Here is a 25,472-nt window from a genome sequence, read left to right on the forward strand (position 1 = left end):
AACACTCGATTGAAAGGTAACGAATGGTAGATTCGTAAAATTTGTACTATGCGGCATGTAGGTAACATCACACAGATACGTAACATCGTAGACGAAACGTTCTCCTGGTATTTGCAAACGTGTTTTGAAACGTAATAGAAATCCTTTGCACTCGTAATACGAGATAAGCTCATCTACGAAATAGCGTTATACTCTATGGTAAGATACCTCTGGCGACAAAAACGTGGAACCAATAGTAGGTACCAGCACGAGCTAATCGAATAGCAGCTTCGGCGTTTCATCGTAGATGGCGGCATTCTTCTGTCCAGCCGTATTTATTATTAGATAGAAAAGAGGAAGAAACATAGAAGGAAATAAGAAGAAAGAGTTGAAATTCGAATAATGGAAAACTCGAGGATATCCTATCGTTGACATGCAATGACAAGTTTGAGTGAAATGCAATGAACCTTATTGGTACGAGATTGTTCAAGTACATCTTTTCATTTGGTCCGACTCGAGACGGCGACTACGCGTACATGGTATCGACTGAACATGGCCATCCCCGCCAAGTTGTAGACCGCACGTTGCATTGGCAAGGGTATTGCTCGTGTAAGAAACTTTCGGAAATTTTCGGAACGATGCACCGTTAAAGTTGCTTGTTTCGCAAAAGAGCTGCGAAGAAGATTCGATACGAGCAGACGCGTGGAGAAATGAACTAATTTGACAGAGAAGAACCACCGTATTGCGCTCTGTCGCGTGTTCTCGATATTCTAACCTCTAAACGAGATCTCGTGGAAAAAGAGAAATCTTGTCCGTCGCGGCGACAAGTTACAAGTAAGAACAGAGAAAATAAGAAGGTGCACGGTGAATTCTGGATTGGACATTGATTTCGGTGAGTACCGTACACGAAGCGGCAACTGGCATGCCGAGCAAAGCGAAAACGATGCCATCGACGAGGTTGCGATACATGTTGGTCTGCGTCGAACGTTACGTTCTTTGGAAACAGAATAAAGTGAAATAGTGTCTACTCTTTGTTACCAGGAGTTGGTATATTCTCGTATATACTCGTGGCACATTGTCTCCGGATTCTGTCCAGTTCTCGCAAGCACTAGAGATTTGAAATTAGTAATTCGTAATTCGAAACTGGAAGTTGAAAGTTTTGCAACTCGGAGTCTGGAACCGTTTGACGGAACGGCAAAGGTGGCGTATCGATGTTCAAGGACTTTGGAAAATCGTCGTTTCCGTTGCTCAGGTCGAAGATAGCAAACGCGCAGAATGCGACTCGTCAGCGCGGAAAAATTGTCGGACGTACAAAAGAACCCGAGCAATATACGAAACATTTGCATACTGGCGCACGTGGACCATGGGAAGACGACGCTCGCCGATTCGTTGGTCGCCAGTAACGGAATCATTTCGAATAAACTGGCGGGCAAACTCCGATACTTGGATAGCAGGCCGGACGAGCAGGTACGAGGGATCACGATGAAGTCGAGTTCCATCGGGCTGTACCATAGGTACGATAGTCGAGAGTTCATCGTGAATCTGATCGATTCACCGGGACACGTCGACTTTGCTTCGGAAGTCTCGACGGCCGTTCGGTTATGCGACGGAGCGATAATCGTGATCGACGTGGTCGAAGGCGTGTGCCCGCAAACGCGCAGCGCTCTCTCCACTTCGTACGCGGAGGGTCTGAAGCCGATATTGGTGCTGAACAAGATCGACAGGTTGATCACGGAGATGAAATTGGTGCCGTTGGACGCGTACGTGCTCTTGAGCCAAGTACTGGAGCAAGTGAACGCGGTGATGGGGGAGCTTTTCGCCAGCGACGCGATGGAGCGGGAAGACAAGGAACAGCTGTCCCAGGACGAGTCGACGGGAGAGCCAGTGTCGGAAAGGAGCATAGCCGACTGGCAGTCCGCGCTGAGAAGCATGGACGATTCCGGCCTCTATTTCTCTCCGGAGCAAGGTAACGTTCTCTTCTCCAGCGCCACGGACGGCTGGGGGTTCGGCGTGAAAGATTTTGCCAAGATATTTGCGAGAAAACTGGGTTTCAGCGAGACGGTGCTGTCGAAAACGCTCTGGGGCGATTTCTACGCGAACGCAAAGACCAAGAGGATCGTCCGAGGAGCGCAAGAGAAGGCCAAGAAGCCGTTGTTCGTTCAGTTGATTCTGGACAACCTCTGGACGTTGTACGAGACGATCACGGTGAGGAAGGACAGAGAGAGGATGAGCTCGATCGCGGAGAAGCTGGACATCAAACTGACCAGCAGAGATCTGAGGCACACGGACCCGAAGGCTCAGCTGCAAGCCGTTTGCTCTCAGTGGTTGCCACTGGCTCGAGCTTGTCTCGACGCGGTGTGCGAGATCGTCCCGGCTCCGAACAATTTAACCAGCGAAAAGGTCGGACGATTGCTCACCGGCAATTTCGACTTCAACGCGTTGCCGGACGAAACGCGCCGCTTGAAAGACGCATTCTTGGCTTGCGACTCGTCCCCGAGCTCGCCCGTGATCGTCTTTGTTTCGAAAATGTTCCCCGTCGAGAAGAAATCGTTGCCGGAGAACAAACCGAAGCCTCTCACCCCGGAGGAGTTGGCGCAACGGAGGGAGATTGCGCGTCTCAGACACGCGGAGAAAATGACCGCGAACCAACGACAACGCTCGACCGAGTTGGATCGAATCGAAGCGAGATCGTCGGAGGACAAGGCGGTCGAAACAACCGAGATGAGCGAGATGAGCGAAACCAGCGAAACTAGCGAAACCAGCGAGACCAGCGAGACCAGCGAAACCGCCGAAACCAACGAAACCAGCCAGTGCGTTCAATCCAATTCCGACACAGCCATGATAGCGTTCGCGAGAGCTTATTCCGGCTGTTTGCGGAAAGGGAGCACCGTATTCGTTCTTGGACCGAAACACGATCCTCGGACAGCGGTGGAGGTACCGACCGACGATACCGTCACGCTTAGGGATTTGAAACCCGGCAGACACGTGACCGTCACTACCATACAAAAGCTCTATCTGCTGATGGGCAGGGAGTTGGAGCCCACGGACACGGTGACTGCCGGCAATGTATTTGGAATCGGTCAACTGGAAGAGCACGTACTGAAAACTGCTACCCTTTCTTCTACCGTTGCTTGTCCGCCGTTCTCCGAACCGATGTCCTTTGGTGTTCCTATAATGCGAGTAGCTCTCGAGCCGAAGCATCCGAACGATTTGCCGGCATTGATCAACGGTTTAAAGCTGCTGAATCAAGCGGACGCTTGCGCGGTGGTGCGCATTCAGGAGAGCGGAGAAATAGTACTGAGTACCGCCGGGGAAGTGCACCTGGAAAGATGCTTGGAAGATTTGAAGCTGAGGTACGCGAAAGTCGACGTGAACGTGTCGGAGCCCATCGTGCCGTTCAGGGAAACGGTTGTACCACCGCCACGGGTCGACATGGTCAACGAGGCGATCGAGAAGAAGCCGGACGACCTTCCGCAGAGTTTTCCCACGTGGACAGCGAATCGACAGTGTTACTTTGAAATAGACGCGAGACCTCTGCCGCAGAAAGTTACCAAAATCTTGGAGAAACACGCGGATTTGTTAAAGTCTCTGTATCGTCACTACGGGAAATTATCTTTGGCCGAGGGAGACACGGAAGGGGAGTTGCTGGAAGGGAAACTACCGTTGGCGACGCCGGAGGAAACGGTCGAATCGTCGTCGCGTCGGATGTCCGAACGAACGGAAAAAGCGCTCGCCGCCTTGAAACACGAGTTGTCGATCGGCTTTCAAGAGGCGGGACAAGAACACGTCTTGGAGAAAATATGGTCGTTTGGGCCACGGAATTGCGGGCCGAATATCCTCTTAAACGAAACCGATTACAAACAGAATAAATTTTGGGAAGGCCATTCAAAGTCCGACGACCCACGATTTCCGTGAGTACTTGCCAGATTCCAGGCAATCTCTAACGAATTCTTCGAGCGGAATATCCTATTTGCGCGATTGCGTTAGTGCGTTAGTGCGTTAGTGCGTCCAGATATTGGTACCACAGTAAAACTACCGTTGTCCGTTGCACTAGAGAAGGCTAGAGTCGATGATGCGCGAGGCAACGGGCACACAGGGCTTCTCCGAATTTCACCACTGATTGTCGGACGCGCGTTCCAGCTTCTCGCCTTCTCTGGTGCAACGAAGAGACAGATTTCTTTGCTCTACTATGAAACGACGCTCAGACGCGTCGCTCTCGATTATCGAAATCTTAATGAAACAAGTTACGAAGAAAACCTGCTTATAATATATATTTATAATCCATATCAGATACGAAAGCAGTATGGTCAGTGGATTTCAACTGGCGACGCTTGCCGGACCGTTATGCGAAGAGCCAATGACGGGTGTTTGTTTTGTTCTGAAAAAGTGGCAAATTTTTCAGGAAGGCCAAAGGTATAAACCTAATTTTCATCTTTGATATTCTATTGCCACTTTTCTTTTCTCTCCTATATCACTTTCGTACATATCAAGTTGGTTTTAAACATTTTAATCGATTAATAGAAAATCACACGTGTGTCAACAGTGAAAATTACGGTCAGAACCAAGGCCGCGTGGGTGGACTTTTAATGTCGGCATGCAAAGAAGCTTGTCGCCGAGCATTCAACTTCAGACACCCTCGACTGGTTACTCCGATGTACAGCTGCAGCGTTTTAGTCAATTCGGACGTGTTGGGTAAGTCAAGTGAAAGATGCATTTTCTAAAGAAATATAGCGATACGTTTCGCGGTGTTGTCTTCTTCTTCTTCTTCTTCTTCTTTCCTGTTTCTTTATTCTTTATTCTTTATTCTTCCTTCTTTAATCATTTCTATTTTCCTTTTCCCTTTATCTTGTTCTGTTTTCTTTTGTTTTTTTGCTGCAATGCGATAATTTGTTCAATTTTGGTACCCTTTCCATATTCGATTTTTACGAGGGTGCTACTTTGACAGCGGCACGACCAGTTTCTCGAGTTCCTGGCGTGTCACACGCTCGTCGTGTAAGGTTCAGCGGTTCGATGATTCTTTATCTAAAAAATTGCCGGCTCGTAAGTTTATACTGTAGCGATATGTTTCTCAGCCGACAAGAATTTCAGCTTCCCAAGGTTTTGTTGACTGTCAAAGTATCGCGATTAAACTTGACCAAGTTCTATCGTTTCCCTTTTAGCGTTTGGCTACAGAAAAATAGGATGAATGTAATCATCGTGAAATATGAGAAAAATTTACCATGTTCGAAGGTTATAGTTTGTTGTGGCTGAAAATGTGTTTCGCAGAACGCGTCCCGCGCAAAAAGATACGTATGTACGTGTATATAGAGCGTATACAAGTTGCACGCGTGAATAATTGCGGGTGTTTTGCGTTTCGGCGAATGGGTGCTTTCGTTTTCGCGTTTATCTCTGCGTTTATCTCGCATTTATCTGAAACGGTCTACGAGTGCTACGAATGTTCTAGTTACGATGTTCTAGATACCAATCACTGTTCAACTTTTCGCAGACTCGAGATTTAGCAATGATCGTTGGGTCGAGCATGCATGATTCCATTCACGATTCCATTCACGATTCCATTCGCGATTCATGAGATCTTGAAAGTTGTATCGGTGAAAATGTTGGCGCGTGCAGCGTGCTTCGGATGCATGGGTATAGGGTGTCTGTGTTCACAGTGAATCGCTATCTATTACTAAAAAAACATTTACACTCGAATACGCTCCTCTTCTCGATCCGATTTAATTATCGATCCCCGATCCTACATGCGAGTACGACTCGTTGTCCGAGCCATTTGTACGCGTGTGCGTACGCAACAGCAATATTATAAATAATAAGTTAGAAACATGAGTCGTGAACCGTAGAGAAGCGAGAGGAAGCAAAGAAGCGCAAGGAGAAGAACAAGAAGAAGGAGAAGGGGAGTGGGAAAAGAAAGAGGAAAAGGGAAGCGAAGCGAAATGCTTAATAAATAGTACGATGAATGAGACGATAAGCAAGTTGCGCGCGTTTCGATGTGTTCTTCTTGTATGCACGTTCGGAATAAGTTCAGCAAATTAATCTAATCCCATAGAGCGGCATCCATTAGTTGTTGCACTTTGTACCATGGAAAGTTGAATTGTTCTTCCGTTTCGTCTTTCTCGATGTGCACGGGGTAGTCTCCGGTTTCTTTGTACGTACGATCTACGAAGGAATACACACAGACACACAGTTGGGTGAAACCAATCGGAAACCTAATGTTTTTCGTTCGATTCGCGTACCTAGAATGCTTCGCGTGTATCGCAAAGGTCGGCCTCTTCTATTCCCTTGTACGCACATCATTCCGTAGACGCGAATTCCCGGCACGCTCGCATAGGTCGGCTGATCGTGGCTCATAGGACCTTCTGTGAAATAGAAATGCGATATTAGGAATATCGACAGAGTTCGCTGTTCTTATTGTTGAAATGTTCTTTCCAACTCGAACTAATTATACTCACCGAGTATATTGGCGTCGGGACATCGACATATTACGAGGTAATGAGACTTTCCGGTTCGCACGTTTTGCAACGCGAGAAGAGACCAGTCTCTCGGTGTTCTGCATTCTCGCATTTCCGCCACCGGCTCGCAAGTCTTTACCAAAGTGAGCGCCTAAGCGATCGAACGTGTCCGATTAGTGGAAATTCTCTCGGTTTCTGAACGTTGGTTGGTCCGCGCGATTGCCTTTACAACTCGAATACGTAACGCGCATATCGTTAACGATAGAAGAGAACCGATTGAAATCAGTTTAATAGGATAGGCGCAGGATCGCGACGCCTATCATCGTCCCTCGACACCTTCGAGCGTGTCGTACGCGCGCCGCCGTTTCGAAAACTCGTTACACTGGTTGAAAGCGAGTGAGACTATTTCTTGCATCAGCCAGATTGTCGACACCTCGCGAGAACTTTGCGCTTTCCGTTTTTCTCGGTCTCTTTCCCGCGGACGTGACGTCTGATTGCAATGAAAAGACGAGCGTGTGCGTGCTTTAGCGTACTTTAGTCTCCCTATACCGAAGTACACGCATCGATATTTATTCAACTTGGTGGAAAGACTTTAGTATACCAAAGGACACGATGTCTTGCACGATGTTACGCAGTTACCCTATACAATAATTGGAGATCGAGGAGGAGTTGTTGGGTGCATCGTTCAGAATTTAGTTATTACATTTCGTTGTTTTGCCCGAGTTCAAGGTTACCTGGACATAGACGCTCGAATCCGCGATTCGACTGTGTTCTCCTTTGTGTCGGCACTCCGTACGATCGTGCTCGTTTCGGAACGGCGCGACTCGGATGATCAAAGTAGAAATGGTAGAGCGACTAACCTTGGTCCGTGGGTCGGTGACCAGCTCTGTGGTGTGGAGGTCGTCGCTGTCGAGAGATGCGCTGCAGGGATCCCGATATCTTCCCGGACAGGCGCACAGGGGCTGAGTAAAATTCAGCCTAACGTAAACGGCGTTGCAAACTTGTTGTACCGCGCACTCCGGTAACAAATAGATGTGTTGATTGTGCGGATAGTAGTGATATTTGGTTGGCTTCGCAAGAGCCGCACTTGCACCTTCCGGTAATCGTACTCCCGTCTAAAAATTCATCGACAAACAGAAGCATTAGGTTCTTGGTTACATTATTAGCGCTTTTGCTCTTCTCCGACCCACTTTTGTTTCTCTCCTTCCTCCTTTCTTTCTTGAAAGAAAGAAAGAAAGAAAGAAAGAAAGAATTTAGCGTTATTTTCATTCTTTCCTTTCTCGGTTATTCCTACGCCTTCCATTATCATTTGGTAGATTAGCTTCGCCTTTTTCCGACCAAATGGTAACCATCGGTGTAGTCTAGCTGTAATTCGAACCATCAAACAATGGGATAAAGAGAAATTTCTGAGCGGAGACAGAGAAGGAAGAAGACGCGAAATGATAGAGCGGAATATCGGCAAGAGACGAGGAATGAGCCAGGATCGATTCTCGGCGATTCTCATGAACCGCAATCTCGACCGTTCTATTACGAATAAAGCAATGTTATTACGGTTGGCTTGCTGCACGACGCGATGACGATTAGTTCGTTCGTTTCCAAGAACCTCTTTGGCGCTCCGTGTAATTGGTTTTATTTTACGGAGGAAGAACCGTTTCAAGAATCGTCGATATTTTTGTCCATTTGGTTGCTCCTTTAGTTGTTTCACGATACTTTTCTATCCGCGGTATGTTTCGACCACTGGAACGACATTTTACGAACCAACGAATTCTACATCGAAACTCGATTCGTTTACTTACATGTTTACGACGACTCGTTCATCGTTATGATCGTTGTGTCGCGCGTTCCCTCTTCGCGCGCTATCGTGACGTAGCACTACACGAATCGGATTTTAATGTCAAATAGTTAATGTCGGATTTTAATTGTTTTTCGAATTTCCTTTTGCATCACAGCTAGTTGCTCTTTCATTTCTTATTCGTTTGTTCCTTTTCGCCTTTTCACTCTTTTTGTCCTTTTCTCATTTTCTTTTCTTTTTTCTTTTTCCTTTTCCTTTTTCCTTTTTCCTTTTTCCTTTTTCCTTTTTCCTTTTTCCTTTTTTCTTCTTTCTTTTTTCTTTTTTTGCTGGCTTCGTCACGTTCCACTACCGATATTAACACCGGTTGGTCCGTTCGCGCGTCACGGTCATGAACACTTTGCCCTCCTTTTGCAATGTTAAAGCGAGCAACACGGTTCGTGACAACTTCCTAAGCGAGTTCAAACGATTCTTAGTTGGACGTTTCAAGCGAAACGACTCGAGAAAAACTTTACTATTTCACTCCCTCTTCGAGACGGAGTAAGGAGAGATAGAAAAAGACGGAGACAAGAAATGGCCCTAAAATGAAGCGATTTCACAACTGTACGATGTTTGTTTTAAACGTTTTCTTTTAAATGACACACGAAATAATGAAATAATGAAATAATGAAATAATGAAATAATGAAATAATGAAATAATGAAATAATGAAATAATTCAAATTATTAGTAAAACGGTGAAATGTTGAAAATATTGAAAATATTCAAATACACTTCGTCGTGTGTCAAGAATCGTACATTGCGATTAAGCAATTCGTTTACTTTTGGACAGGTGGCTCCGTTCAAAGATTCTGCTTGCGTCTCTGCTTTATGATTTGTACCTGCAAAACAAGTGTACGCAGACTACAAGTTGGCCCGACGTTTACCGAACCAAAAGAGCGTGGACCTTTTCGATGGCGAAACGCGACAATGGAATGACGAAACGATGAAACGGTGAAACAGTGAAACGGTGAAACGGTGAAACAGTGAAAGATCATGGGCCAAACGCATCGTAGCCTTACTCAAACTCCCCGTAACTTTCTAGACCGACCCATATGACATTTTTTCTCAAGTTCGTGACACTTGACGGTCTTGGCTGCACGACTCTGAGAATCGAGAATCTGGGTCCCTTTCTACTCTATCGCTCGATGAGCCGCTTTTCCCTCCTTTCTTTCTGCGCGTTACATAAATCGTACCGCGCGCACATGCAGCTGTAAGCGTGCAAGTCGCATGCACCGCATTCTTGAAAATTATCCTTATTTCTTCTGCTTGTTCTCTTTCCTTCGATCCTATTAGCTGTCTACAGCGGCAGTTTATAAGGGAAACGCGACAACCACGGTAAATCTTGATCGAGTTTGGTCCGGTTTTACGCTTGATGGAATTGATTTCTAACAGAATCGGAGAAAGCCGATCGATTAGTAAAGATTTGTTCTTACCTCTGGCAGGCTGCTATAATTAGTGGTCAGTTTGATTTGGGGTCGAATTTTTCCAGGCGATTCCCGTGTTTCCTTTGCCGAAATTGAAACTGGCGTAGTCGTGATATTGTCGAAGCTCGTGGTAGCTTTCTTCGAAGCAAACGATGCGTCCGCCTCTTGGACGGAGGCAATAGTTCTCGACGAAGTTTCAATGGAAGCGGTACTCGCGTTCGTCGGCGCCGTGGTTCCTCCCACGGTTGTCGTTGTACTGTTCATTGCTACCGATGCTTCGAACGACTTGCCAGTGTTCGAAGAGGTTGGTAACGATGTCGTCGGCATCGTTTCGATCGTTTCGCCGAAAGAATGTTGACCCGTCGATACCAGTGGTATCATCGATAGCGGTGCCAACGAAGACGAAGACAACCACGATGGAATCGCGTGATGCTCGTCGACCGTCGTTGCAGGCACCCCGAGAGATGTTTGCTTCGACACGGTATCCCCAACGTAACCGACATAACCAACGTCTCCCACACCGCCAACGCCGCCAATGCTGTCGTTGCCTGTGTTGTCTGTTCCGACGTTGAAATCAACATCTATGTTGTTGTTGTTATTGCTGCTGCTTCCACTTCCACTTCCACTTGCACTTGCACTTGCGCCACCGCTTCCGTTTCCATTTCTACTTCCATTTCTGATAATAGGGGTGCTACTACTCGATTCACCTATCAAACTAGCCGATTTATCTTCCCTGAAAAACGTTGGCGTGATCTGCCTCGCCTTCGCTTTAATACCTCGAAAATTATTTTGCGTCTGCGAAGGTAGTGCTGCACTTGCAGCCATCAAAATTAAGAACCATGTTAATTCACGGATCGGGTTCATTTTTCTTCCAATCTCGTGTCGACGCAGGCAAAGTTTTTCAGGATGTTCACAGCAGTAGTAGTAGTATAGCTCCGTTCTGTGATTTCTACAACAGACAAACAAACAACCAAAGATTTTTAAGTGATTCGCGGTGGGAGAGAAGAAACGTGTTGCAAACGTCCAAGAGAATCGTATCGGAAGGTGGGATACCAGATCTTACGGAATTCCGACGAAGACGTTTCTCGCGCGTGTTTCGTAGTCTTCGTGGCGGGACGAGGCGCAATGAGAAGAATTTCTTGAGAAATTACCATGTAAAAAGGAGTATACGAGACGAAGAGGTAACTACGAGTGGTGAGGGAAAGGATGGAAACGCAGAGAGAGAACGCGAGCTCCCTTAACGGTGTAACGTTACTTTTTATTCAGAGATTGGAGGCGAGTTTATGACCGATCGGTCGATTAGATTGGAGAATTTGAACGTGTAGCGCGTCATTTTCATTTGCCCTGCTCGCTCGCCGATGTATTCCGAAAATTGAAACGATACACTGTTTACTTGTAAAATCTCGACCCGAGTAACGTTCAATTAAAGTTTTCGTACATTGAAATGTCGCGCGTTTACTTGTGCGCGTTCACGTGCACGTGCACGTGTACGTGTACGTGTACGTGTACGTGTACGTGTACGTGTACGTGTACGTGTACGTGTACGTGTGCGTGCACAGGCACAGGCACAGGTACGGATTAACGGACAAGCGAGCAAGCGGGCAAACGGGCAAGAAGGCATGCGGGAGAGCGGGACAGTGGACGAGCGTCCGAGCGTTCGAGCGTCCGACCGAGCGACCAACCGATGAACCGGTGAACGCTATTTACTTTTTCTGTTCCCGTAAAGGCGTTCGGGGTGCCGCAGTAATTATGCCACGATATAATTTACCCACGCGGATGTGGTGAAATTGGGTTAACTGGTACTCGCGCCTCTCGCGAGCCGTTATCTTTCTTGGTGTTTTCAAGGTCGCTGTATGCAACGGTTACCCATCAAACGGATAAATTACTCTATATCCACGTTTCTATATGCTTATTCCGATGCTTCCGTTACATCCGTTACATCCGTTACATCGCATGCTCGTATCCACGTCGAGCCACTAAACAGAACCGATTCGCTTCCTCGAGTAACTCCAACGTCTTCTCGATGATTCTTACGTTTACTCGATAAACGTCATCTTCGAGTTTCCGTACCGACCGTATAACGACGTAAGTACGCGTTATACTGTCCTGTGCCACGAGACGCGTGCGTTTCGTCCCCTGTTTATGTATTCTATCGCCTCCGAAGGGTCTCCCGCAGCTTCGCAACGTTCTTTCGAATCCGTTGATACGCGGCGGCCACTGTTCGAGAGCTGACAACGATCTTTAAACTAATTACCGTCTGTTGGTCGCGTTGCTTTTCTCTCCTCTTACTCTTACTCTTACTCTTACTCTTACTCTTACTCTTACTCTTTTCTTTGCAACGATCGTAAGAGGTCAAAGATATTATCGGGCAATATTCACGCGAGAAAGTCGACTTTCCAACTATTCCTACTATGAGTACTATGTGTACTATGTGTACTATGTGTACTATCGACAAACATTCTTTCGAACAAACACACGGGTCGTGTACACGTTAAGAAAGATGCAAGAAAAACGAAGAGCAGTCTATTTGCTGTTACTCGTTTCTAGAATACGGCCTATTCTATTATGTGTATCATTTGATTTTGTTCCTGGTTGTTGGACCAACCTTGAACTTTTCTAGAATACAAAGAGACGAATATTGCTCGAGGCTTGACAAATTGCTTCGTCTTGCGCGCGAAACGGCTAGCGAGAAAGACAGGAATGCGCGCGCGCGCGTGCGCGACTGTATACAGCGGAATAATTTGATTTCGGTCAACGTTTGGCCCCACTAGATACTTTTCGCGTATATGAAACGACATTAACGCGGGCATTAGCAACGGTTAATCGGGATTTTACCGAAACACCTCTTAATGTTGCTTTCAAGTCCCGTTTAGATCTGGATTTGAATCTAAATCTGGTTGATGGATCTGGCTGATGGATCTGGATCCGAATATGGATCCTAAATTGAACCTCGACCCCGAGCTCGTCCTCGACATCCACCTCGACCTCGACCTCGACCGCGACCGCGACCTCGACCTCGACCTCGACCTCGATTTCGATCTCGACCTAGTCTTGGTGTTTTGACTGTTTTTCCGAGTCCACTGGCATATAGAACGACACGTCGTGTCGAATTTTCAAGGCTATGTTAGAGAGAAATCGGAAAACGAGCAGCAGCTAGGTGGAAACGTGTTGTTCGGTGGCGTAGGTTCGACGAAAAGAGTTTAGATGTAATCTAGTTACCGACCAGCACTATGCGTTGCGAACGAGTCAGACCGCGACCGACCTCTTGACGTTTTTCCTCATCGTCGATCGTGTTTCGTGAAATGTCGAAAGAATACTGCGCGAGTACACAAGCTTAGCGATGGAAATACGCGCGCGCGCGCTTAGATGCGTTTCAGTTCCGGATGAGACTGCGAGCTCTCGTAGAAGACATGCTGCCTATGAGTCCCGGCTAGTCCCACTTACCAACCAACCAGAAACCCCTTGACTATGCGTGGAATCTTAAGCTGCATCATCTCCACCAATCCTCTAGCTTGGTTCGCGCTCTACGCTTACTTATACACTAGCAACCGGGTACCCGGGCTGTGTACACACCTACGGTAAGGCAAGTCCCCGTCTTCTCGGCCGATGGACGAAACCACAGAACCATGGAATCGCGCGATCCTAGCAGCGATCCGACAAGTTCGAGCGAGATCCAACTTTCAAACGAAAACCAGACACGGACTCGGTCACTGGTCGTGAGAAAACAAAGATTATATCGTATCGCTGAAAGAATAGGTGCGCAGAGCATTTTTCTGATTCTGCTAGTATCGGGCCATGTATCCAGCTGTAGCCAACATCCGTCCTCGAATGATAAAGCGGTAACAGGAATCTTCTGTCGTTCTTCCTTTTTTCTTCCTTTTTCCTTCCTTTTTCCTTCCTTTTTCCTTCCTTTTTTCTTCCTTTTTTCTTCCTTTTTTCTTCCTTTTTTCTGCTTCCTTTCATCCACCTCCCTCTGATCTCCCTCTACCGTGTTGTTTCCTTTTCCAACGTCTCACCTTCTTTCTGTCTTTTTTCTTCTTACCCCTTCTCACTTGCTCCCAGTTCGCCTCTGTTCATCCCTACTTCTTTCTATGTTTCCTTCATTCGTATACTCGTTATTTTCATTTCGTTTCACCATTAGTGGTAATTCTTATCTTGTTGCTATTCGTTTTGGATTATTCGACTCGATTATTAACCGTTTACGCGTTTCTTCGTTTCTTCGTTTATTCGTTTGTTGGATTCTTCGACTGTTTGATTATTTTCTAGATTTGGGAATGATATCGTTAAAGATTTGTCACGTAGAAAGCGTTAGTGTGTCGGAGCGCAGGAAAATGATAAATACGCGCTGGACGAAAATGTTCTCCTTTAGAGATTGAACGATCTACCGTTACCGCCAGTAGGACACGACTACTCGAGCATAAAGTGCATCCGATCGATTCTACCGTCGATCCTGCGATACAGAGGTAAAACACGAAGCAATTCGAACTAGTCTATCGTTATTTTTCTCATCCTGTCCAGTAAAACGAATCCTGTCGTTTAAACGGTGAGACGAACACGTTTCGAGGGGAAGGCGAGAAGGGAAACGAATCGTAGCGGAGCATCGGTAGCGGTACCGCTATTTTTCGCGGGTTCGATCGAATACCAGAAAAGTATATCGAGCATGAAATTACCGTGGTTCTCATCGACGATCTGGTTGACCAACTTTACTATTAACTTTCCACTTTTACCAAATTCTGAGACGATAGGTGTTTCCTCGCGATCTCGTCGCGATCTTTGCTCGATCGTTCGACGACGCCTCGTTCTCCTCGTTCTCCCCATTCCCCGACCGAGGAATGCAACGGTTCAACACTCTACGTGACCAATCGGAAATATAGATCGCCGGTGGGTAACATTGCTCGGTATGGAAATGTAATGAAACCTCGTTACGGTACGACAGATAACGTCGCGTTGGGCGATCTTTCAAATGTTTCCTACAAATTGTGCTCGCATCGAATCGATCGGTTGATAAGTCTATTATTAATGAGAGGGAAAAAAAGGAAATTGAACGAGTACAGTTATCTTCCAATTTCCTCGGTTGAGCAGCGCACACTATCACTCGATACGCTCGATACGCTCGAATATGCATCTACTGAAGCGAAACGTGGCTTCCGTATAATAAAAAATAAACACGCGCTTCAAGTAAAATTGTGAAAGATCGGCATCGATAACTCTTCCGGAGCTTGTTTCGATCTGACACGATACGATGCGACACGGCGCGATACGATACGATGGTTGTAATACCTGCAGACAGTTTAGTTTACTACTTGGCTCGATTGTTGAGGAAGAAATGTAAACTCCATTCGGTTCTGTCTCGATCGAATTGATGGCACGCCGTTGCATTTTCAAATGTTGCGCGTGTTGCAGAGCGGGAACAGAATCTGGTGTCGTACACGTGAAATTTCTCACTTATCTCTGGAGGTAGACAAGGCTCGGAATTGTTTCGCCATCTGGCGTCGGCACACCGAGCCACGGAATCACGGAATCACGGAATCACGGAATCACGGAATCATCCTAATCAGGCATTAGGGGAACAGGGAAGTAGCAAACCGGTATTATGCGACCAAGATCCTGCACATTGTCGATCTGCATTTTCGCCAGAGCTGTCAAAGGTCTTCGTTCGTTTGTTTCGTCTGTTGGATCCGTTTCGGTCGACTAGAATCTAGACTCGCTAGATCCTTGTTTTTCAAATTGTTCTTTTTATTGAATCTAAATATAATCGGTACGATTGTACCGCAACAGGTATGCAGTACGTATAGCATAATAGTGATATTGCGATCGTGCGAATGGTATTACGATGGCAATATACTGGGCACTTACTACGTAGGTACTACATATTATACTAGATCTCACGTACTTACTATGTACTAGACACTAGACACTAGGCACTAGACACTAGACACTAGACACTAGACACTAGATACTACGTACTGTACACTGTCGTTGAACGTTAATCCTTTCCGCAGTTTCGAGTCAGTTTCCGAAGAGGTGTGAACGCGCGGTGTGAACTGTACACGTGCAGGGACTATATAGAGTTAATCGTGCACACGATACAAGCCGTAAAGAGACTGTACACGAGCTGTAGCTTTCTAGTTGCGTACAGACTGCGTGCAGACCGTGCGCGGGTTGCGTGCAGGTCTCGGTGCAGGTCTCGGTGCAGGTTGCGTGCAGGCTGCGCGCAGGTAGCAATAGAGGGAACGACAGAGGGACACAGTTTATACGGTGTAAGTCGCTTCGATGCGGTCGGAGCGATGGGATTGCGAAGGCACGCAGTATCCGCTATAGGTCTTAATCTCTAGGATCCCGGAATACGATCTTGCCGGAAGCGAACCCGGATCCGTATGACGCCTCGGACATCGATGGCTCTTTGGACATTGGCAAAGGGGCGAAGCGTTCACCTCTTCTAGTTGCGACGTCCGTCTCTTTCGTACCGTGAACAGCCGGCAAGGCTCCTTGCGTTGACAACGCAGTCTCTGAAATGGAACGTTCTTTCGAATCTCGGCGATTTTGCTCGGGCGCGTTGCGAGGAAAGCAACACGCGTATTAAAATAGGCTAGAATAGATTGGGGCGGGGAGGCAAGGAACCCTCGAGCTCGAACGACTCGGAGAAGAACTTACGCTTTGCGGAGAACACGCGAAAGCATAAATAAATCTTGGATTTCCCTCGGGAGATGTATGCGCTTGTCTTCGAACTAGATAGGGCACGCTGCTTGGCCGGCAGCGACAGTAAACTCGTTGAACGGTCGCGTTCGCCGATCCCCCTCCGGGAGCTAGAGTCCAAGTGACGTCCCTGGAAACAGCAGACCTGCGAATAGAGATGCTCGTGCTCGTCTCCTCTCTGCCGTTACACCGTGCAACGATCGGCCCGCGATTTCATCGTTTCAGGCCCGACACACGCCACCGAGATACCGGCTCTCGATCCGGCCTTTTCTTTCGATATTCGATCGCGTACCTCGTTACCTCTTCGTTCAGCGAAAACAATGAACAAGGAAAGAATGCGAAGCGGACCGATACTACTGTGCGCGTATGTCGGGCCTCGATGTTCTCGTTCGAACAATCAACTAACTTGAAATAACGACAGATGGGAAGACGCTTGACTGGCTCGCAAAGCTTATATTGCCGTGTTTTATCGACTATCGTGTGTCCATCGTCTCCGTGTAAGCTGGTAGGACAGGTACGGCCATCCGGGCAACGACACTGTCTCTCGACCCACGGTGATCCATACAAATCCACCTTGCTGCAAACTTCGCTTCGATCCGAACACTCGGGCAACTCGTTCTCGCTCTCCTGAAAATCCCAAATACTCTTTTCATTCGAACCCCGATGCACCGAACACACACCAGCCATTGTTCCGCTGAAGAACAAGAGGACGACACGGGCAAATAAGGAAGCAACATTCGCGGTTTACGAGACTCGGTCCACCGTAGAGCGAACAACAGCGCGCTGAGATCCGTTAGTCATTTGAATGAAAAAGACTAATAAAACCGACAACAAGGTCTGTAGCAGAGCATGGTTGCCGCACACTATCCAACCCATGCTCACCAGCAACCAACGCATATGCGAAATCATCACAGTACGATCTACGTTATACTATACTTTCTTATGCGTACTTTGAATCGTATACACGTACGGAACTCTGTAACTTTGAACGATCGCTTACGATCCCGCCGGTCAAGTGGTCTAAGCACGGTAGTCGAACAACTGGTGCAGTGAAATATCGTATCGCATGAAATGCTCCTCTTGCTTCGAGTAAGAAAGTCAAGAAAATTGCTGTGACAAGTGAAAACGGAAAGTATGCGTAAAAGAAGTCGACAAAAACGACAAGAACGAAAACTTGAAGATAGAAAGAATGAAAGAAGGGAACGAAGAATTGCAAAGCAGAGGCGTTAGAGAGTATACATCACTGCGCCTTTTATCTTGTTGCGTTTTGTCGCGTTTCGTCGCGTTTCGTCGCGTTTCGTCGCGTTTCCTCGCGTTTCCTCGCGTTTCCTCGCGTTTCCTCGTGCCATCGAGGAATAGACATCTTATCTAACTGCACTATTCAAAGAGCGTCGTCGGTCAATCCACTGAATGAGGCAATCACGTACGTCCTGTCCTGTCGAGTCGCCGCTGACAATCTGCGCAGCGTTCGAGAATCCGAGTCAAACATTTCAAATTATCCGTCTACTATCATAACGCGTGAAGCGTAAAGCGTAAAGCGTAAAGCGTAAAGCGTAAAGCATTAAGCGTTAAGCGTTAACCCTTTGAATGCTGTGGGTACATATGTGCATCCAGCGAAAGTCATTGCTGTCAAATGTGTGGTTACATGTATGTGTTTTTCGATTTTTTTTAGTCGCACACGTGCCATTCTGACAATTACAAGCGATCGAACAAATATTCCGGCCGCATGGAACATTTCGGCTGCGAGTATTCAGCACTCAAAGGATTAAGCGTAAAGCGTTAAGCGAACGCCATTAGAAACACGTTTCGCATCCACATTTCGAATAGAACCGAACCGAATAGTTCAATCGATACATCTTACGAATATATCGGTGAACCGAATTGTTGTTAAAACCTTATTTTCGCAGAAACTGATTCGTATTAAAGCCACCGGTGGCGGCAATCTAAAATGGGATAATAGGGGAGCCGAAAAGGCTGTGCGATTCATCCGGAAGTTCTCACGAGTCTCTTGCTTCTCTCACAACCACGGTGAAAATGACACCTGGCTTTAGAAGTGTATGGCCGCGTTCCCTCGCACACGCACGCACACGCACGCACACGACGTCGAATGGCATTCTGATCCGAAGAACATTCCAGAGTATTGGAGTTACGTAGCCGTATTTAAAAGCCTTGGCTTTTCAAATTCTCTGCTTCGTACGAAAAAATCAAAGGCGGGCCCATGGACACGAATCTGGTCGATGCTGGTCTATTGGCATGGAATCGACGAATGACTAGATTGTGAAAAGTTCGAAAGAACTCTACGTTCCGTATATCTGACGGAAGGAAGAGTTCTTGCGATACGTAGGTATCTTCTGAAACGCTCTATATATATATATAGATACATATATATATATATATATATAGATACATCGGAATCGAAGAAACGGATCGCGTTACACGTTTATCGAGCGATTGTTTGTTCTGAAATGAAAATAAATATTATCGTGCGGTATCGAGGAGGACTTCGCGAGAAGACCAGGAAAAGCAAAACTCACCCTCTCGTAATACCCGAGCAGTTCAGGTATCGAACTTACCCCGATTTGATAAAGAACTCTGGGCGGTTGATGTATCGGACGATGTTTTCTCTTCCGATCGATCAAGTCGATCTTGACAGACGTGTCATGAAATCCCTGCAACTCGGCCAAGTACTTGGCTTCGTCGAGAGAGAAATATTCATTGATCAATCGTTGGCCGTTTTCATCGAGCTCCACGCCGAGAAGGCTACCTTGAGTTCCACGAATACAGAACTGGCCGAACATCGCCAATAACACGCACATCAGATCGGCCATGCTGTCTCGTGCTCGTCGATGTTGCTTTCGTTCGATGGAAAGGTTCGCAAACGGTCGCCTTCGCGATTACGACGTTCGGCTAATGGTAAATCGAGAATCACTGGATCGGCTCGGAATCGTTTGAAAACTTTGCAGCGCCGATCCGTGAATGGATCAGTGTGATCGGTGCATTTCTACACTTGCGTCTAGCACGGATCACCGATCGTTGCGGTACATCGCAGACACTGTGCATCGCGAATCGAAACGTAAATTCTCCCATTGACTTCTATATCGCGAGAGATTTGCGAAAGGACTTCGAAAAAGACTCGCGAGCAATCGCGTTTAGAAATTCGTGCAAAACCACGTTCCCGCTTTTCGAGTTTCCGCCATCGCCTCTATTTTATCTGAACGGCCAAATTTTTCAAGTATGCGACCATGCATGGAATACATTGAATCAGGAAAATTTGGAAATTCGGAAAACTTTCTTCGGTGATTATCGTTCAATGCGAATCGGATATACGACCAATTCCTTCAAACTCGAAGAGACAAGGTCGCCGTACAATAACTCCGTTTGAAAATGTTTTTCTACATACTTTAGAAATTAGTCGATAGCTCGATCGAATAATTCGTAAAACTTGTACGGTCAACGGAGCCTTGTTTCGAGCACGAGTTTCGAGCACATTTAGCGTTTAGCGTTTAATATAGTGTGTTTAGTGTCTAGCGCGCTGATAAAGTAGTACGCAACTAATTCACCACCAAAGTCAACACCGTAGCGTTCAAAGTAATGTGTTCTCAAGAATAGTTTCTGTTCGCCGAGTCGTCGCTCCTTCTGCAATCTACACTATTTCTCGTGGCCTTGCCTTCTCTTTCGACCAGTATCTTCTTTATGGTGCGCGTTCTATGTCCTACCTAGCACGACGCGATCCGAATCAACCCGAGACCAACCGGCTCGCGACTTTCGTGCTACGCGATCTTGTACCATTCGTTCGACTGGACTTGTAACAGCTACAGGCAAAGCATGAATGAGCGCTCCCTTCTCTTGTTTCTCCACTCCACACTACTCTACTCTACTCTACTCCACTCCACTCCACTCCACTCCACTCCACTCCACTCCACTCCACTCCACTCCACTCCACTCCATTCCATTCCACTCCACTCCACTCCACTCCACTCCACTCCACTCCACTCCACTCCACTCCACTCCACTCCTCTAAAAGGAAATGTATTTACATCGTTCGTTATGCATATCGTATCGCGATATGTACAGATTGATAATATACCTGTAGATGGAACGCTTTATCCAAACCAACCGATAATCAAGATCAGAATAGTACAGTTGATCAAATTGATTCTTCGCGCCTCGACATTGCTATATTTGAAATCGACAGATTTTCCAACAAGCGCGTTTGAGGATCGCTGTTTCATTGATGGAGGCCACGATCCATTCAATCCTACTTTCTCTCTGTTCCTCCCCAAGTTGTTGTTCTCTCATTCCCACGCTCTCCCTTCCGAAACGTTTCAACAGCATCGCGCTTTTCTCGTTCTTCTGCGCTCAAATTGATTCTCAACCGTTTCGTTTTCATTCGACTTTTACACGATTACGACGTAACGTATCGTACCGTACCCCATACCATCTGGTATATCGAGTCGAGTCTGGTCGGATCGAATTGGATTGAGTTGAACTCGATTTGATCGGAAAGACGATGAAACAAGGTAAAATGAAATAAAACGAGATCAAATCGAACAAGATTAGATATCTGGCAAAACACTCGAGATACCGCTTACATGCGATCGAATGCACTTTTCCAGTGGTTTGATAGAAATGTGCATGGTGTGCTCGCGGATTCAGCCAACGGCGAGAATGCCCTTGTTTACGTTTATGCTAGCGCATAAGGGAAACGAAGAAACGAAGAAACGAGAGAAACGGGAGAAACGGGAGAAACGGGAGAAACGGGAGAAACGGGGAAAGCGTGAGTCGAACGAATCCAACGAAACCGAAGCATTCTGGTATGCTGTGTAGAGATTTGTCGAGCGTTCGGAAAATTCGAGTTACTTTGAACGAGAACCACTGAACGACATGAATGAATCCTTGACAAAGGGAAGGGGACGTGGCTCAGCAATGGGATTACGAAGCAATGGCAGTTGCATGTACGAGGTGCGTTGGATCTCGGTGGTAGTGGAATATCTATGTATCTTTGGTACTTGTGTATACAAGTTGGTACTCGTGTAATGGTTACGATTTTAAAGTTTCAACTCTAAAACTCCATCTGGTTAGGAACTTTCACCGGTACAGATCAATCGTTTCTCTCGCAATGCTTTCGAATGCGAATCGACTTGCCAAGTTGAACGATACTTACTCGCTGGTACTCCGAAAGAACGGTTTACCACACTAGCAAGAAAATATGTTGGCGCCAGTGTCCATTATGTTTCTACAGATTTTCTGATCGTTTATTTTCTTATTTCGATAACAGGCATGATCGAATAAAGTTCGGAAACGTGACGGTCGATTCTATTTCAGGGAAATTGTATGCCGTATTTGGAAAAAGACAAGGCCGCGTGATCGCTACGGAGAGTACCGGCTTTGGTGGACAGTTTCGTGTGTTAGCAACATTACCCGTGCCAGAGAGTTTTCAACTTGCTAGAGAATTGCGAACTCAAACGTCCGGGCTGGCCGCTAGTCCTCAACTGGTTTTCAGTCATTGGGAGGCAAGTTTTTTCATACCGAGGAACGAACGTTCCTCTCCATTTTTCCACTTTTCTCGATCGAGCAAACTGACCTCGCGTGTCTCTAACCGTTACCATTATTGCAATTCATGTAGATACTTGCGAACGAACCAACTTGTAATACTACTGAAACAATCACACATGTTCCAGTAGTACTGTATTTATCTACTTTTTTATTTACTTATTTATTTATTTATTTATTTATTTTACTTATTTACTCGTTTATTTACGTTTATTTACGTTTATTTACGTTTATTTACGTTTATTTACGTTTATTTACGTTTATTTACGTTTATTTACGTTTATTTACGTTTGCTCGACACATCTATTTGAAATAGTTGAATAATTTCCGATGAATTTCAAGTTTCTATTATTACGTCGCAGGTGATCGAACAAGATCCTTACTGGACACCTTCCACGGACGAAGAGTATCTCCACTTCGGTGATAAAGCGGACAGCGAAAATAGAGCCAAGAAATACATAAATGCGGTACGTCGCCGGAAAGGCTTATCCGTCGACTCTCAGCTCGTTACGCATGCCGAAAAGCAACGTACGCTCTCAAAGAACAAATAATTCGTGCAGTCTCCCAGCCAAAGATCGATGTTAAACTTACATGTTGTTACCCCGTCACTTTCATCCCCATCGCGTTACCTTCGATCTCGCCATTTTCCAAAGCGAGACACTACCAATGTACACAGAGGTGCAGCTTTGTTCGCGATATTTGCCTCCAACTTGACGAGCAGTAGTCTTTTAGGTTCGTGTTTTCAAGAAATCCGACCATACCGATATCCGCTGCTTTTGTGTTTAGTAGTTTTTATCGTTCGGCCGATTCGGTAGTGCGACACACAGAGAACATTTCGAAATACGTGTTTTCCAGCATCGTGCTCTCAAATTACCTTGCATAAACGATAGAAATACACATTTGTAACACGTACAGAGTGACATTTTCAAAAATAATTAAATATTTATTTATCGAAATTTATATCGAAACGTTCAATTATGTAACCCGATGATAAAAAATCTAGCGAAAGATCATTCGAACACCGTGCGCTTTTATTGATCCAACTGTGTGTATGGAACTCTCGATTGAAAAGACGAGGGAAAGAAAGCGCGAACACTCTCGATACTGTAAATGAAAGAAGTTGTTACGGTGATACGAGGAAAATGTGCGGTATAGAATTTTATCATTCGGATGAGAAAACATATCTGTACCGCGCGCGTTCGGTACTCGACGTGTTTCATCTTCTATCTTTTACTTTATCCTTACTACGGAATAGCAAATATAATCTACTTTATACGAAATACCCCAGCATCGACTGCGATCAAATAAGTTATTTCAACAACTACCTCTTACGTGTCGATCGTTTAAACAATTTACTACGTAATAACGTTTGAAACGTTCGTGAAATACATGTCCCGATGGATTACTGCCACGGTCAACGAATACTCGCAAACGTCGAATTTAAACTGGCTAAAATTTACTTGTAAACCATACGTGAGCGCTGGACGCAGTTGCAGTTTACTCGTATTTGAAGGTCGGTTTTATTATCGTTGCAAATTTCACAACCATTTTGTACAAATTTATAAATGAAATCAATATTTCAATAAAAAAATTGATCAACTCGTGAAGCTTTTGATTTGAATACATTTCGATATGATTTCAATAGATTTCATATTTCTACGAAATTCGATTTCTTGCCATTCTTTTCTCAATGGATACAAGGGAAAAATTCACATAGAGTGACTCGGCAATTTCCAATATATTATAGAATAAATAATAATTTTAACACGGATGTATTGTAACTCGTTTAATTAATTTTCTTCGAACCGAACCTTTTTTCCTTGAAAACCTCCTTTCATTATATTTTGTAGTTTCCTCTTTGCTGCCCATGAAGGATGCAAATTTTCATTTTCATTTTCATTTTCATTTTCATTTTCGTTTTCAGTTTTCAACAATTTTCTCTGCTCAAAGTTTCTACGTCCAAACGTTTGCTTCATCTCTGAAGCTTCTTGTTTCTTTTGCTTCCATGGTATTGCGTTTCCTTTCTTCGCGTTATGTCGATGGTACGAAACGTCCTTATTCCTTACGTCTTGTTCTTTGTCGTTCCTCTTCCTTGCTTTCTCTTCGTTTTTAGAAAACATACGTTTCACGTTTCTATCTTGGAACCGGACTACTGATTTCTTTTCTATCGTTGACATAGTATCGCCACCTTTTTCTCGTGGTAACACCGGAGTGTGTACGTCCGACGCAACCTTCTTAAAATTTAAGAAAAAATCATCTCCTCCGGTAATTGTTGCAGGTATCGGAGAAAACTGCTTATTATTCTCTTTGTGTCCATCGTTTATTCTCGACACACTCGACTCTTGTAAAATATCTGTAAATCTCTTGACCGTAGCTTCTTTGCTTACAATTTTGGTAATGGTTTCCGAGTTCTCGTCATTGACTTTATTGCTATTACCTTCGCATTTTCTATCCTTGTCGTGCTCCTTTAGTTGTTCCAATGGTATTTCTTTACCTATCGTACCTTTCATAGTTAGCCGACTATTTAAATCATTTTTCTTATTTGGCACTTGTTTCAAATTTTTTTCAAGTTTATCCATAGAATCCGCCTTTCTCTTTCTCGACGAATGTTTCTTTTTGTCGCGAGAAATATATTCTTTAGCGTTTGGAAAGTTCTTTAAAAATTCTGTTATTTTTGTGTTTAAACATTTGTAACGAACAACTTTTACCATGGCTCGAGTCCTATCGTCGGTTTCTGAATTCTGCAATATAATCTGCAAATTGTCGGAATGAATAATTCCAAATTTCGATATTTCATCGTCCTTAATGCGTTTTAACGCTGACACCTCCCTTAAACATTTCTCCGCCTTATTCTTCTTTTTTTCTACGCTTCTCTCGTTACCACGATTGATTTGTAGTCTTTTAGCCTCTCTAATCAATTTATTTATCACACAAATGCGTGCTTGACGGGCGTACCGCCTTAATAAAATAACCTAAAAGATTAAGAAAATTACCATAGATTTTTCTCTAATTTAACAGAAAAAGAATTCCTTAAAAAGTAACAAAGTAACAAAGTAACGATCAGAAATGTTTGTTTCTATGATGAAAATATGATAAAAGTTGTTACCTCGTTGTTCATTTCGATCGAGGCTCCAGTTACAGTCATATGGTTCACAATATTATCATACTAAAGCATCAAAAGAATCAAATAAAAATGTACAATTAAATGAAACTGTTACAACCTCGTTGATTCTATATAAGTAATATTACGATACATTTTCGAAATTTCTGTACGTGGCGTCTTCATTGAAAGAATGCACGTGGTGCACAGCGTAATGTACACTTCCACTTGTCCGATGAATCTAGAACTGGTGGAATTGTTTGAAGAATAAAACAAGCTGATATCAGTATAGAGGTAAATCCACGTTTATTTCAACATATTCCCGGTTCGTATTCTCGATACATTTGTTACGAAAGAAATTCCTATATACACAATGCACAACGCACGATACAGAACGAACGATTCATCCCCTATTGGCTAAATAAACGCCCTCGAGTGATCATAC

At 45.1% G+C, this 25,472-nt stretch overlaps 4 protein-coding genes across 18 annotated transcripts; 1 reads left to right on the forward strand and 3 right to left on the reverse strand.

Annotated features, from left to right (window-relative positions):
- The first annotated feature begins 173 nt into the window (after positions 1–173).
- LOC116430366 (elongation factor-like GTPase 1) lies at positions 174–23,698 on the forward strand. 6 transcript variants are annotated; one of them, XM_031984383.2, is made up of 6 exons: positions 174–871; positions 1,021–3,890; positions 4,270–4,392; positions 4,523–4,671; positions 21,700–21,887; positions 22,290–23,698. In XM_031984383.2, the coding sequence occupies exons 2-6, from the start codon at positions 1,255–1,257 to the stop codon at positions 22,476–22,478; spliced, it is 3,285 nt and encodes a 1,094-aa protein (XP_031840243.2). In that variant the 5' UTR covers positions 174–871; positions 1,021–1,254; the 3' UTR covers positions 22,479–23,698. The 6 variants fall into 6 exon arrangements, 5 of the variants coding, with proteins under 5 accessions (XP_031840243.2, XP_076227367.1, XP_031840245.2 ...); XM_031984386.2 differs by lacking the exon at positions 174–871 and having other exon boundaries at positions 1,423–1,945; positions 2,034–3,890; XR_012999516.1 differs by lacking the exons at positions 21,700–21,887; positions 22,290–23,698 and adding exons at positions 15,082–15,938; positions 16,014–16,719 and having other exon boundaries at positions 174–3,890.
- dsx-c73A (doublesex cognate 73A) lies at positions 4,669–19,087 on the reverse strand. Of its 10 annotated transcripts, none has more exons than XM_076371263.1 (7): positions 14,349–15,113; positions 12,902–13,940; positions 9,688–10,627; positions 7,286–7,540; positions 6,426–6,576; positions 6,210–6,332; positions 4,669–6,132 (listed from the first exon to the last, which is right to left on the reverse strand). In XM_076371263.1, exons 3-7 carry the CDS (start codon positions 10,540–10,542, stop codon positions 6,011–6,013), a joined length of 1,506 nt encoding a protein of 501 aa, XP_076227378.1. In that variant the 5' UTR covers positions 10,543–10,627; positions 12,902–13,940; positions 14,349–15,113; the 3' UTR covers positions 4,669–6,010. The 10 variants fall into 10 exon arrangements, with proteins under 10 accessions (XP_076227378.1, XP_031840275.1, XP_031840267.1 ...); XM_031984415.2 differs by having other exon boundaries at positions 9,688–10,385; positions 10,455–10,627; positions 12,902–15,113; XM_031984407.2 differs by lacking the exons at positions 12,902–13,940; positions 14,349–15,113 and adding an exon at positions 18,948–19,087.
- On the reverse strand, positions 15,394–18,717 carry aos (protein argos). Its single transcript, XM_031984426.2, has 3 exons — positions 16,781–18,717; positions 16,333–16,519; positions 15,394–16,187 (listed from the first exon to the last, which is right to left on the reverse strand). The coding sequence occupies exons 1-3, from the start codon at positions 17,059–17,061 to the stop codon at positions 15,930–15,932; spliced, it is 726 nt and encodes a 241-aa protein (XP_031840286.1). The 5' UTR covers positions 17,062–18,717; the 3' UTR covers positions 15,394–15,929.
- LOC116430373 (uncharacterized) lies at positions 23,647–25,457 on the reverse strand. The gene is made up of 2 exons (XM_031984416.2): positions 25,034–25,457; positions 23,647–24,899 (listed from the first exon to the last, which is right to left on the reverse strand). The coding sequence occupies exons 1-2, from the start codon at positions 25,070–25,072 to the stop codon at positions 23,718–23,720; spliced, it is 1,221 nt and encodes a 406-aa protein (XP_031840276.1). The 5' UTR covers positions 25,073–25,457; the 3' UTR covers positions 23,647–23,717.
- Positions 25,458–25,472: the final 15 nt, after the last annotated feature.

The sequence above is a fragment of the Nomia melanderi genome, chromosome 10, assembly GCF_051020985.1.
Source record: "Nomia melanderi isolate GNS246 chromosome 10, iyNomMela1, whole genome shotgun sequence".
NCBI classification, from domain to species: Eukaryota; Metazoa; Arthropoda; class Insecta; order Hymenoptera; family Halictidae; genus Nomia; species Nomia melanderi.

Coding starts and splice junctions, on each gene's coding strand:
- LOC116430366 (XM_031984383.2), top strand. CDS start 1,255: ATGCGACTCGTCAGCGCGGAAAAATTGTCGGACGTACAAAAGAACCCG. Junction 3,891..4,269: donor TCCGACGACCCACGATTTCC/GTGAGTACTTGC, acceptor AATCCATATCAG/ATACGAAAGCAGTATGGTCA. Junction 4,672..21,699: donor AGTCAATTCGGACGTGTTGG/GTAAGTCAAGTG, acceptor ATTCTATTTCAG/GGAAATTGTATGCCGTATTT.
- dsx-c73A (XM_031984407.2), bottom strand. CDS start 10,542: ATGAACCCGATCCGTGAATTAACATGGTTCTTAATTTTGATGGCTGCA. Junction 7,541..9,687: donor ATTATAGCAGCCTGCCAGAG/GTAAGAACAAAT, acceptor ATGAATTTTTAG/ACGGGAGTACGATTACCGGA. Junction 6,333..6,425: donor TCCCGACGCCAATATACTCG/GTGAGTATAATT, acceptor TCTATTTCACAG/AAGGTCCTATGAGCCACGAT.
- aos (XM_031984426.2), bottom strand. CDS start 17,061: ATGGCTGGTGTGTGTTCGGTGCATCGGGGTTCGAATGAAAAGAGTATT. Junction 16,520..16,780: donor CCCATCTGTCGTTATTTCAA/GTTAGTTGATTG, acceptor CTCTATTCGCAG/GTCTGCTGTTTCCAGGGACG. Junction 16,188..16,332: donor TCGCGTGTTCTCCGCAAAGC/GTAAGTTCTTCT, acceptor GTTCCATTTCAG/AGACTGCGTTGTCAACGCAA.
- LOC116430373 (XM_031984416.2), bottom strand. CDS start 25,072: ATGACTGTAACTGGAGCCTCGATCGAAATGAACAACGAG. Junction 24,900..25,033: donor CGATCGAAATGAACAACGAG/GTAACAACTTTT, acceptor TTAATCTTTTAG/GTTATTTTATTAAGGCGGTA.